Here is a 13,174-nt window from a genome sequence, read left to right as displayed (position 1 = left end):
AGTTTGAATGGTGTGCTCTGTACAGACCCTGGGTCTAAAATCAGTCAGTGGACAGATAACTAGCTGGCTCTATAGATATGGGCAGACATCCAAGCACAATGTTAGTGTGTTTCTGTTTGGCAACATGACAATGACAAAAAGAGTTGGATAATAATAATACAGAGGAAGCAGTTTTTCTTTTGATCTCTCTCTTCCTTTCACTTTCTCTCTGCTGTGAAAGCCTTGCTTCCTTACTTTCAGTGACAGGGCCTAATGATGACACCAGTTAATTGTGATGACACACACACACACTTCCAATTCACATGTGTATAATACACACTTGTACATGTGTGCAATAGGACAAATAGAAGCACCCACCAAATGATGGATTATTATTACACACAAACACACACGCACAAGCACACACACTGTGACAAGATTGCATATTGAATGACTACCTCCTCTCAGTAACTAGGTGTCCTGGGGACAATACCAGTTTACTTAGTGTTTCAGACTACTGCCACATTACACCTACATCTGAAGAACCTGCTGTTGTGTCTCTGTCCCCCACCATCTCTCTCTCTCTTCCTTTCCATCTGTCTCCCTCCCCCACCATCTCTCTCTCTCTCTGCCTTTACATCTGTCTCTCTCCCCCACCATCTCTCTCTCTCTCTCTTCCTTTCCATCTGTCTCTCTCGCCCACCATCTCTCTCTCTCTTCCTTTCCATCTGTCTCTCTCCCCACCATCTCTCTCTCCTTTCCATCTCTCTCTCCCCATCTCTCTCTCTCTTCCTTTCCATCTCTCTCTCTCTCCCCACCATCTCTCTCTCTCTCTCCCTCTCTCTCTCTCTCTCTCTCTCCCCACCTCTCTCTCTCTCTTCCTTTCCATCTGTCTCTCTCCCCCACCTCTCTCTCTCTCTCTCTCTCTCACCATCTCTCTCTTCCTTTCCATCTGTCTCTCTCCCCACCATCTCTCTCTCTTCCTTTCCATCTGTCTCTTCCCCACCATCTCTCTTCCTTTCCATCTCTCTCTCCCCACCATCTCTCTTCCTTTCCATCTCTCTCCCCACCATCTCTCTCTCTTCCTTTCCATCTGTCTCTCTCCCCACCATCTCTCTCTCTCTCTTCCTTTCCATCTATCTCTCTCCCCCACCTCTCTCTCTTCCTTTCCATCTCTTTCTCTATCTCTTTTCCTTTCCATCTGTCTCTCTCCCCCACCATCTCTCTCGCTCTCTCTCTTCCTTTCCATCTGTCTCTCTCCCCCATCATCTCTCTCTCTCGTCCTTTCCATCTGTCTCTCTCCCCCACCATCTCTCTCTCTCTTCCTTTCCATCTGTCTCTCTTCCCCACCATCTCTCTCTCCCTTTCCATCTGTCTCTCTCCCCCACCATCTCTCTCTCTTCCTTTCCATCTCTCTCTCCCTTTCCATCTGTCTCTCTCCCCCACCATCTCTCTCTCTCTCTTCCTTTCCATCTCTCTCTCTCTCTCTTCCTTTCCATCTGTCTCTCTCCCCCCACCATCTCTCTCTTCCTTTCCATCTCTTTCTCTCTCTCTCTTCCTTTCCATCTGTCTCTCTCCCCACCATCCCCACCATCTCTCTCTCGCTTTCCTCTCTCTTCCTTTCCATCTGTCCTCTCTCTCCTTTCCATCTCTCTCTTCCTTTCCATCTGTCTCTCTCTCCCCACCATCTCTTCCTTTCCTCTCTCCTTTCCATCTTCTCTTCCTTTCCATCTCTCTCTCTCTTCCTTTCCTTCCTATCTCTCGCCCATCTCTCTTCCTTTCCATCTGTCTCTCTCCCCACCATCTCTCTCTCTTCCTTTCCATCTGTCTCTCTCCCCCACCATCTCTCTCTCCTTTCCATCTTCCTTTCCATATGTCTCTCTCCCCACCATCTCTCTCTTCCTTTCCATCTGTCTCTCTCCCCCACCATCTCTCTCTCTTCCTTTCCATCCGTCTCTCTTCCCCACCATCTCTCTCTTCCTTTCCATCTGTCTCTCTCCCCACCATCTGTCTCTCTCCCCCACCATCTCTCTCTTCCTTTCCATCTGTCTCTCTCCCCCACCATCTCTCTCTTCCTTTCCATCTGTCTCTCTCCCCTGCCATCGCTCTCTCTCTTCCTTTCCATCTGTCTCTCTCCCCTGCCATCGCTCTCTCTCTTCCTTTCCATCTGTCCCTCTCCCCCGCCATCGCTCTCTCTCTTCCTTTCCATCTGTCTCTCTCCCTCTCTTTCTTTCGCTCTTCCTTTTCGCTCCGACTCACATTTTGTCCTTTCAATTCAGGCACACTTTCACGTGGAGTATCTTTCTCTCTTTCTTCTATTCTCTCTCTTTCACTCTGCCTTTCAATACATTTCATCTTTGTTATCTGCAGTAGCAGTCTGTGCTTGGTTATATGTCAGCAAAGATTAAAACACCAACCCAACACAAGAAAACATCCAAATGTAACAGTTATATTGTAACGCAAACCTCACTTTCCAACTTAAAATGTCTCTACTCGATACCTTCTCGGTGGCACAACTGGCCAAGACATTGTCAAGTGGTCGGTGACGTGTGTTAGCGAGGCAGAGGAAGTAAGATCACTCCTGGTTGAGGAAGGGTGAGCAAGGAAGCGAATAATATTCACCCCTGTTACACAAACAAGAAAGAAACATAACAAAATTAACATAATTCTTATTCACATCAGTTTATTTTTATACATTACCATATACATACAGTACAGTACATAGGCTCAATACATATCTATTGGAATATATATTGTTGTGGTTGTTGTTGATGTACAATTTGTTGTGTGAGGCGGAGTGACATAGTTTTAGGCCATTACAGTGTCATAGTGCAGTACAGGTAGGGTGTTCTAGAAAGCAGTGTCATTCATTTAGCCAGCTAACTTTAAAAACAGTCAGAGATATATATATATATATATATATATACACATACATTTATATACACACACATCTTAATTTTTCTGGTTCATTTTGAAAGCTAAACTGTTGTTGGTTGTCAAGTCAATTACACCATGCTAATTTCAAATCTATATTTCTGGAAAATATGTTATTTTAGAATATTTAGGACAGTTAGCTGGCTAAATCATTGATCCTGCTTCCTGGAACAGTCCCCAGGTGGATGTTTAAACTCTAGAGGTCGTCTTGTACAATAGAACACATGCACTGGCATCTACATACTTAGATAGTTAGATATCGCACAAGAATATGTCAAACACCATCACAACAGAGCAACACTTGCAGGGGTGATACTGTTAATGTCTTGGCTTGGAACACTCTACGGGGTTGTAGTGGTCAGGGTTGGGGTCATTTCAATTTCAATTCAGTCAAATAAGGAAGTAAACTGAAATTCCAAGTCCAATTTTCCTCAATTCTTCTTTATGACAAAATTCTGTATGAATTGACTGAATTTAAATGGCATTGAGCCCAACCCTGATAGTGGTCAGGGTCTGACTAGAACTCATCACAGCTCTACTGGAAGCACTGCTAATAGAAGTACTGTACTACTAAAGTACTACTTTGTATTTAAACATATTTACAGAGTCACGAATGGAGAGTGTGTGAAGAGAAGATGCCATATAATGTAGTTGTAACAGACTGCATTTCAATCAATTACAGCAGATGCCCTGATGGTTAATATGATATTATCTTTTAAACTAATTTCATTCACAACACGAGGTCATGTCCCCACCTATTTTCAGTCAGCATTAAAATAACTGAAATAGGATTGTCTAAAAACATGGATGAACTAAAGATTGTCATTGTGCAACTATAAGTATCTTGTTCCACCTCATGAAGGGGGAGGGGGGGGGGTGGAGAGGATGATAGATGTGGTCTATATGACTTGGCAGCAGCTGTGCGGTGAAGGGGGACAGAGCAGACCCTCTTTGGGGCTCCTGTGTATATTGACTGACATAGTCTTATCACTGAGAGGCATCTGTAGCACTCTGTTCTTCAGGTTCTGGTGATGCTCCCTGGCCAGGTCCAGCTCACTCAGCCTCAGTGTGCCCGAGGACGGGGCCTCGAACTGTGGGTCAGCGAAGTGGTCAAGGGGGTGGTGCTGGAGGTGGTGGGTCCCTCCGGGCGACGGACCCCCTAGGAGGGAGACCTTATCCAGGCTGCCGGTAGAGCCCCCCATACACATCCTCCACACTGGCTGGTCCTGGTGGTCCAAGCTCCCCCCCCTTACCCCTCCTCCCCCAGCTGTCAGGCTGTGGAACTGGGAGCTCAGGCATATGCTCATCAGTTTCAGGCTCTCCACCAATCCGCTGGCTGCTTTGGCCGAGCCAAGTCCCGCCCCTGTACTATCAGCAGAGGGGCTTTCTCTTCCTCTGTCTCCCCCACTCCAACCTCTGTCTCCCCCACCACTGGCAAAGCTAGGTCTTCCTTGTCTTGGTCCTGTTGTGTGCATGTCAGGTCTCCTCTGGCTCACAGAGTCATTGTCATCTCTCCTCTCTGAGGTGGGAGACGCCATGGCAACTGTTGCCACCTTGGTAACCGTTGCTGGGGACGACACACCTGACGACGTCAATATCCCACTGTGGAGGCTGAGGAAAGCTTGTTCTGGCTTGAACACACACTTCTTTCCTTCTATCATTCCTTCCTTCTCCTTGTCATCCTTCTCTACTTCCTCCTCCTCTCCTTCCTCCTCGTGTATCTGGTTGAGGACAGGTGCACTCTTACGAGAAGTCAGTCGGTTAGAGACAGAGGAAGGGGAGGATGAAGATGAGGCAACGTTATGCCGGAGAACCACCTGAGAAGGGAGAACCGAGGGAGACGAATCCTCCTCGTCCTCCTCCTCATCTTCCTCCTCCTCATCTAGGCTGAAGAGGCTGGGGCTCCGTTGTTTAGAGGGGGTGGGGGAGACCAGGGAGCCCAGCCTGAGGGGGATGGAGTGGGGCTTGACTGGAGGCCGGAGGCCCCTGTCCTGGTGCTCTCTGGTTGAACCGACAGGAGGGAGTGCTTTGTTTGTAGTGTGTGTGTCATCAGCCTGGAGGGTCAGAGTGTGTGTGGGTTGTGTGTTATTGTCCAACCGTCTGTGGTTGAGTTCCAGTAGGGATGTTTTGGGTCTGGGTCCGTGGTGGACCAGGCTCTCAGCACTGCGGGCGGGAGACTGGGGGCCCCCTGGGTGGGAGATGAGGGTACCCCCCAAACCGTCCCCCATGTCCTGGTGCACGTCCACTCTGGTGGGCCAAGACTGCCTGAAGAGGGTTAAGCAGAGAGAGGGAGCAGAGAGTTTTAACAACATTTACTGTGGCAGCTCCCTCCCTCTCAGTCTCTACTTGTTTATTTACTGTGACAGCAGCACCCCCCTTGGGCTGAGTGCAGTGCAGACTGACAGAAACACAGTCACAACATTCTGCGTTGTGTGTGTGTTTATATTTACAATACCTGAACTGGGCCTTGTGGCTGGGACTGGACCATGTGTGGTTGTTCTGATCTCTCTCCTGTTTCTCCCTCAGTATCCTCTCTGCCAGCAGGAAATATGTAGCTGTGATGTGGTTATACTGGTCAGACTCCAAGGCTCTAGAGAGAGAGGGGAGGTGAGCGGGAGAGAGAATGAGAAAGAGAGAGACAGAGAAAGGTAGAGAGAAAGAAAGGCAGAGAGAGAGAGAGAGAGAGAGAGAGAGAGAGAGAGGACACGTTCAGAACATACTTTATATACTAGATTACCATAACTACTAGCTACCCTCACCAATCTCACACACACACAAGCAGATCAGAACCGAAACAGTGATGACTGTGGTCAGTCCAACGGAGAAGACAGGGGTGGGGAATCAATTTAACGCGACACCAGCTGCAGAACAGGCGCTCAGAGGGCTGCTAATGATAAATAAGCTGATGACGACAGTGGGGAAGCAATTTAGCGTCACGCCAGCTGGCATAGTGATGCGAGAGGACAGCGATACTGGACAGTCACTAATAATCATCATTACCAGAAGCTAATGACAGGACAGTCACTAATAATGATCATCACAACCAAATGACAGGACTGTGTGAACAGACATGGAAAGGAGAGGCCTTTGTAGAATTACAGTACGTTCATTTTGTGTGTGTGCGTGTCTTACTCTGTGACTGTGTCCCTGTCTGCGATGCCACCTAGTGCCATTCGTTGGATGATACTGCCATGCTCCTCCTCTGATAGGCTCCTGTACGACACCAGGGGTGTGGTCAGCTTGGTGGCAGGGGAGGGGTCGACTCCCTGCAGCCAATCATGGCCCTGGATCAGCTCCACAGTGGCCCGCCTCTTAGGGTCTCTCTGCAGCATACAGTCAATCAGACTGGAGAGAGAGAAGGAGAGATGGAAAGATAGAGAGGAGTGAGGGAGATAAAGGTGCAGTTAATTAATTATGGTAATTTCATTATTACATTTCGGTTACCATAGTAACTATAGAGGTTAAATCAAATCTTAATACAAGGCTTAAAGTGGAACTGGCAGCGTTTTAATTACTTTGCAGATATGAAACGAAACAGACAATCATAAAATCAGTAAAAAATATAAAATTCCCAGTTTATTCTTCAAAACCAACTTTATAAGAGGTTTTAAAAATAGGTTCTATTTGACCCCCCAAAAATTATTGAAGTATGGTAAGGCATTGTTGGCAGAATAGATTGATGCAGTTCAATGCATGAATAATATAATTCACCAATCCATTTCTTGGTAGTCCAAAAAATATTGCAGTCAGGTTGTAAATCACAGATGGCCTTTTACATTGTTTGCTGCTTCCACCCATTCAGATGCACTGTTTCAGTTTCAATGACTTCATATTTTGGACTAAAACGGACAAATGTAACTAAGGCTGGGAACATCAATACAATCAAAAGATCAAGGGCAACGATCACAAGTTAATCATAACGTGGCTAATAAGCTAGTGCACGTGTCAAACACAAGCGCTTACATCGGTGAATTCAACTTCAATTGCGCTGCTTTCGTGTGTCCAGTTTACAGTGTGCAGTTGAGGGAAAGTGAACAGACACATGTCACATTCCTAGCTAGACTATTAAAATATTGCAGTCTGGCTTTGGTTTTTAAAGCTCGACAATGAATAACCAAATAACAAAACCTGCAAAAAAAACACCATCCAAAGGACAAACATGTAGGTCTATTCTAGAAACATTTGAGCAGTAGTCTAGGCTGGCTACTCAACGACGACACACGTTGAGAGCACCACACAGCAATGGAGCATTCAACCGCAACGGTGATCCATGCCGTGCAGAAAAAATGAAAACATGTTTTAAGTTTGAACGTTACAACAACCTATTGCTTCGTTTTTGTTATTTGGAGTTAAATACTTTTTTTTATTAGGGTCGCACCATATTATGCACATCTGCAAGCATAGCAGCAAAGGCTGAACAAACATGATTTGTTTTAATATGTTAAAATGCTATATACAGCATCATATGTACATAGGTGTACTGAGTGAGTTTGACACCCCTGGGATAGTGTATCTATTTATGTAGCTATTTATTTAGCAACCTAAAAACATGGAGCCTAACATTAGCTAGGTAGCTAGCTGCTGGGAGAATGTCATGTCATTGGAGAGTGGGTGAGTGACCGACTTTTTCCCCTCATATTGTTTTTTGGTAGCTACAGCTAGAGATGCAGGTTAGCTAGCATGAAATGTGAATCGTTTTGATAGCTTGCTATGCTGAACTTGAACAACTATTATCCACAGTTAGCATATCTCTTATTTGTCAATCAAATGTATTTGGCATGGATCAAATGGATGGGCGGGCAGGCAAGTTCCCATTCAGTTGTCTGCAAACTGCAGAAGGACGAGCAGGCTACTATTCCCCATCGTTTATCAGTGCAATTTTGACAGACAACTAGTTGAAGCAGTTTGAGGGGGTTTATCTAATGTTCCCTCGTTAGATCATCTTACTCTGGCTAGTATTAGTTGTTGATCTTGGTGTTGTTGATGTGCATAGGTAACAGAGGGGGAGAGAGCCTACCTTTTCATGGTTGTTTGATCGAATAGGACTGAAGATCCCAAATGTAGTAGGACTCCTGTGTTATTTACATAATTGCAGAAATCCATTCAGGTGTATTTTCTGGCTTTTGGTGAATGTGTTCTAATGATCTAAAGTCACGCTGTTGCTACTGCCTGTAAACACACAGTCCAGTTCAAAGTGAATGATGGCAGGTCCTACTGCCTGTAAACACACAGTCCAGTTCATAGTGAATGATGACAGGCCCTACTGCCTGTAAACACACAGTCCAGTTCATAGTGAATGATGACAGGCCCTACTGCCTGTAAACACACAGTCCAGTTCAAAGTGAATGATGGCAGGTCCTACTGCCTGTAAACACACAGTCCAGTTCAAAGTGAATGACGGCAGGTCCTACTGCCTGTAAACACACAGTCCAGTTCAAAGTGAATGATGGTAGGCCCTACTGCCTGTAAACACACAGTCCAGTTCAAAGTGAATGATGGCAGGTACTACTGCCTGTAAACACACAGTCCAGTTCAAAGTGAATGATGGCAGGTCCTACTGCCTGTAAACACACAGTCCAGTTCAAAGTGAATGATGGCAGGTCCTACTGCCTGTAAACACACAGTCCAGTTCAAAGTGAATGATGGCAGGTCCTACTGCCTGTAAACACACAGTCCAGTTCATAGTGAATGATGGCAGGTCCTACTGCCTGTAAACACACAGTCCAGTTCATAGTGAATGATGACAGGCCCTACTGCCTGTAAACACACAGTCCAGTTCAAAGTGAATGATGGCAGGTCCTACTGCCTGTAAACACACAGTCCAGTTCATAGTGCCTGTAAACACACAGTCCAGTTCATAGTGAATGATGACAGGCCCTACTGCCTGTAAACACACAGTCCAGTTCATAGTGAATGATGGCAGTTCCTACTGCCTGTAAACACACAGTCCAGTTCAAAGTGAATGATGGCAGGTCCTACTGCCTGTAAACACACAGTCCAGTTCAAAGTGAATGATGGCAGGTCCTACTGCCTGTAAACACACAGTCCAGTTCAAAGTGAATGATGGCAGGTCCTACTGCCTGTAAACACACAGTCCAGTTCAAAGTGAATGATGGCAGGTCCTACTGCCTGTAAACACACAGTCCAGTTCAAAGTGAATGATGGCAGGTCCTACTGCCTGTAAACACACAGTCCAGTTCAAAGTGAATGATGGCAGGTCCTACTGCCTGTAAACACACAGTCCAGTTCAAAGTGAATGATGGCAGGTCCTACTGCCTGTAAACACACAGTCCAGTTCAAAGTGAATGACGGCAGGTCCTACTGCCTGTAAACACACAGTCCAGTTCAAAGTGAATGATGGTAGGCCCTACTGCCTGTAAACACAGTCCAGTTCAAAGTGAATGATGGCAGGTACTACTGCCTGTAAACACACAGTCCAGTTCAAAGTGAATGATGGCAGGTCCTACTGCCTGTAAACACACAGTCCAGTTCAAAGTGAATGATGGCAGGTCCTACTGCCTGTAAACACACAGTCCAGTTCAAAGTGAATGATGGCAGGTCCTACTGCCTGTAAACACACAGTCCAGTTCATAGTGAATGATGGCAGGTCCTACTGCCTGTAAACACACAGTCCAGTTCATAGTGCCTGTAAACACACAGTCCAGTTCATAGTGAATGATGACAGGCCCTACTGCCTGTAAACACACAGTCCAGTTCATAGTGAATGATGGCAGGTCCTACTGCCTGTAAACACACAGTCCAGTTCAAAGTGAATGATGGCAGGTCCTACTGCCTGTAAACACACAGTCCAGTTCAAAGTGAATGATGGCAGGTCCTACTGCCTGTAAACACACAGTCCAGTTCAAAGTGAATGATGGCAGGTCCTACTGCCTGTAAACACACAGTCCAGTTCAAAGTGAATGATGGCAGGTCCTACTGCCTGTAAACACACAGTCCAGTTCAAAGTGAATGATGGCAGGTCCTACTGCCTGTAAACACACAGTCCAGTTCAAAGTGAATGATGGCAGGTCCTACTGCCTGTAAACACACAGTCCAGTTCATAGTGAATGATGGCAGGTCCTACTGCCTGTAAACACACAGTCCAGTTCATAGTGAATGATGACAGGCCCTACTGCCTGTAAACACACAGTCCAGTTCAAAGTGAATGATGGCAGGTCCTACTGCCTGTAAACACACAGTCCAGTAAACACACAGCCAGTTCATAGTGCCTGTAAACACACAGTCCAGTTCATAGAGAATGATGACAGGCCCTACTGCCTGTAAACACACAGTCCAGTTCATAGTGAATGATGGCAGGTCCTACTGCCTGTAAACACACAGTCCAGTTCAAAGTGAATGATGGCAGGTCCTACTGCCTGTAAACACACAGTCCAGTTCAAAGTGAATGATGGCAGGTCCTACTGCCTGTAAACACACAGTCCAGTTCAAAGTGAATGATGGCAGGTCCTACTGCCTGTAAACACACAGTCCAGTTCAAAGTGAATGATGGCAGGTCCTACTGCCTGTAAACACACAGTCCAGTTCAAAGTGAATGATGGCAGGTCCTACTGCCTGTAAACACACAGTCCAGTTCAAAGTGAATGATGGCAGGTCCTACTGCCTGTAAACACACAGTCCAGTTCAAAGTGAATGATGGCAGGTCCTACTGCCTGTAAACACACAGTCCAGTTCAAAGTGAATGATGGCAGGTCCTACTGCCTGTAAACACACAGTCCAGTTCAAAGTGGATGATGGCAGGTCCTACTGCCTGTAAACACACAGTCCAGTTCAAAGTGAATGATGGCAGGTCCTACTGCCTGTAAACACACAGTCCAGTTCAAAGTGAATGATGGCAGGTCCTACTGCCTGTAAACACACAGTCCAGTTCAAAGTGAATGATGGCAGGTCCTACTGACTGTAAACACACAGTCCAGTTCAAAGTGAATGATGGCAGGTCCTACTGCCTGTAAACACACAGTCCAGTTCAAAGTGAATGATGGCAGGTCCTACTGCCTGTAAACACACAGTCCAGTTCATAGTGAATGATGGCAGGTCCTACTGCCTGTAAACACACAGTCCAGTTCATAGTGAATGATGGCAGGTCCTACTGCCTGTAAACACACAGTCCAGTTCATAGTGAATGATGACAGGCCCTACTGCCTGTAAACACACAGTCCAGTTCAAAGTGAATGATGGCAGGTCCTACTGCCTGTAAACACACAGTCCAGTTCATAGTGCCTGTAAACACACAGTCCAGTTCATAGTGAATGATGACAGGCCCTACTGCCTGTAAAACACACAGTCCAGTTCATAGTGAATGATGGCAGGTCCTACTGCCTGTAAACACACAGTCCAGTTCAAAGTGAATGATGGCAGGTCCTACTGCCTGTAAACACACAGTCCAGTTCAAAGTGAATGATGGCAGGTCCTACTGCCTGTAAACACACAGTCCAGTTCAAAGTGAATGATGGCAGGTCCTACTGCCTGTAAACACACAGTCCAGTTCAAAGTGAATGATGGCAGGTCCTACTGCCTGTAAACACACAGTCCAGTTCAAAGTGAATGATGGCAGGTCCTACTGCCTGTAAACACACAGTCCAGTTCAAAGTGAATGATGGCAGGTCCTACTGCCTGTAAACACACAGTCCAGTTCAAAGTGAATGATGGCAGGTCCTACTGCCTGTAAACACACAGTCCAGTTCAAAGTGAATGATGGCAGGTCCTACTGCCTGTAAACACACAGTCCAGTTCAAAGTGAATGATGGCAGGTCCTACTGCCTGGAAACACACAGTCCAGTTCAAAGTGAATGATGGCAGGTCCTACTGCCTGTAAACAAACAGTCCAGTTCAAAGTGAATGATGGCAGGTCCTACTGCCTGTAAACACACAGTCCAGTTCAAAGTGAATGATGGCAGGTCCTACTGCCTGTAAACACACAGTCCAGTTCAAAGTGAATGATGGCAGGTCCTACTGCCTGTAAACACACAGTCCAGTTCAAAGTGAATGATGGCAGGTCCTACTGACTGTAAACACACAGTCCAGTTCAAAGTGAATGATGGCAGGTCCTACTGCCTGTAAACACACAGTCCAGTTCAAAGTGAATGATGGCAGGTCCTACTGCCTGTAAACACACAGTCCAGTTCAAAGTGAATGATGGCAGGTCCTACCGCCTGTAAACACACAGTCCAGTTCAAAGTGAATTATGGCAGGTCCTACTGCCTGTAAACACACAGTCCAGTTCAAAGTGAATTATGGCAGGTCCTACTGCCTGTAAACACACAGTCCAGTTCAAAGTGAATTATGGCAGGCTAGAGTGCCAAATGGCTTATTTGCATATAGGCCTAATGTAGCTCTGATTGGCTATGGCGCACCGGTCTGCGTAGACTCCAGTCGTGGACAAGACAGATGTTTTTATTAAGTTTTATTTATTGCAGTCTTAATTGTCCAAACGCACGGCTGCTTTCCCACGCTATATTGCTATCTAATTTTCACAAATGCCTTAGTATATATGCACACATCATTCCCAAACATGAACTTATGAACACTTAGATATGGTCATTTTCAAGTTCTCGATTATCCGAAAGCATATATAAAAAAAGCCGACATTCTTTGTGGGGATATATATGAACAGATTTGAGTAAGGTTTCATGTTGCTAAAAAGTTGTCAGTTCTACTTTAATAAATAGCGGCTTTGCATCTCGGATGTGACTACCCCTGACAGGGCTAGCCTGGCGATGGTGTGATATGTATAATGAGGACAAGCCTAGTCAGAAGCCATCTGAACACACACACACACACACACACTGCAGAAAGCTGTTGTTCAATACAGCAGCAGCAGAACAATGTTAAAAATAGATTAGCCTGATGTTTTAATGGAAACATCTGAGATACACTCAACTTAACACAGCATTGGGGCTGGAATGGGGCTGGGACTGGGGCTGGAACTGGGGCTGGGGTACTACTGCAGAGGGAGAGGAGAGATACTGTCTTTTTATACTATGCCCCTCTCTCCACGTTCCCTCTCTCCTCTCATCCCCTCTGCTCTCCACGTTCCCCCTCTCCTCTCATCCCCTCTGCTCTCCACGTTCCCTCTCTCCTCTCATCCCCTCTGCTCTCCACGTTCCCTCTCTCCTCTCATCCCCTCTCTCTCCACGTTCCCTCTCTCCTCTCATCCCCTCTGCTCTCCACGTTCCCTCTCTCCTCTCATCCCCTCTGCTCTCCACGTTCCCCCTCTCCTCTCATCCCCTCTGCTCTCCACGTT

The 13,174-nt window shown here is 46.2% G+C and overlaps 1 protein-coding gene and 1 long non-coding RNA gene across 27 annotated transcripts in view; one reads left to right on the top strand and one right to left on the bottom strand.

Moving 5' to 3' along the window:
- Window positions 1-2,642: 2,642 nt before the first annotated feature.
- Window positions 2,643-13,174, bottom strand: part of LOC118399540 (SNF-related serine/threonine-protein kinase-like) — a 30,653-nt gene continuing 20,121 nt past the window's right edge. For all 3 annotated transcript variants that reach the window (XM_035795701.2, XM_035795700.2, XM_035795698.2), the window contains exons 6-8: window positions 6,046-6,258; window positions 5,369-5,503; window positions 2,643-5,178 (exon numbers count right to left, since the gene is read on the bottom strand). In XM_035795701.2, coding sequence (XP_035651594.1) covers window positions 3,813-5,178; window positions 5,369-5,503; window positions 6,046-6,258 — 1,714 coding nt within the window. In that variant the 3' untranslated portion in view covers window positions 2,643-3,812. The remainder of the gene's footprint in view (window positions 5,179-5,368; window positions 5,504-6,045; window positions 6,259-13,174) is intronic.
- LOC127909892 (uncharacterized) lies at window positions 6,266-13,007 on the top strand. Of its 24 annotated transcripts, XR_008072862.1 has the most exons (5): window positions 8,131-9,228; window positions 9,472-9,520; window positions 9,599-9,990; window positions 10,182-10,622; window positions 10,966-11,760. It is a non-coding gene; the product is annotated as an uncharacterized LOC127909892 (long non-coding RNA). The 24 variants fall into 24 exon arrangements; XR_008072874.1 differs by adding an exon at window positions 6,266-8,121 and having other exon boundaries at window positions 8,886-9,990; XR_008072861.1 differs by adding an exon at window positions 6,266-8,121 and having other exon boundaries at window positions 8,514-9,990.

This window comes from Oncorhynchus keta, chromosome 20 (assembly GCF_023373465.1).
Source record: "Oncorhynchus keta strain PuntledgeMale-10-30-2019 chromosome 20, Oket_V2, whole genome shotgun sequence".
NCBI classification, from domain to species: domain Eukaryota; kingdom Metazoa; phylum Chordata; class Actinopteri; order Salmoniformes; family Salmonidae; genus Oncorhynchus; species Oncorhynchus keta.
The sequence above is the reverse complement of the archived record's forward strand: the minus strand, read 5'-3'. Positions and strand labels throughout refer to the sequence as shown.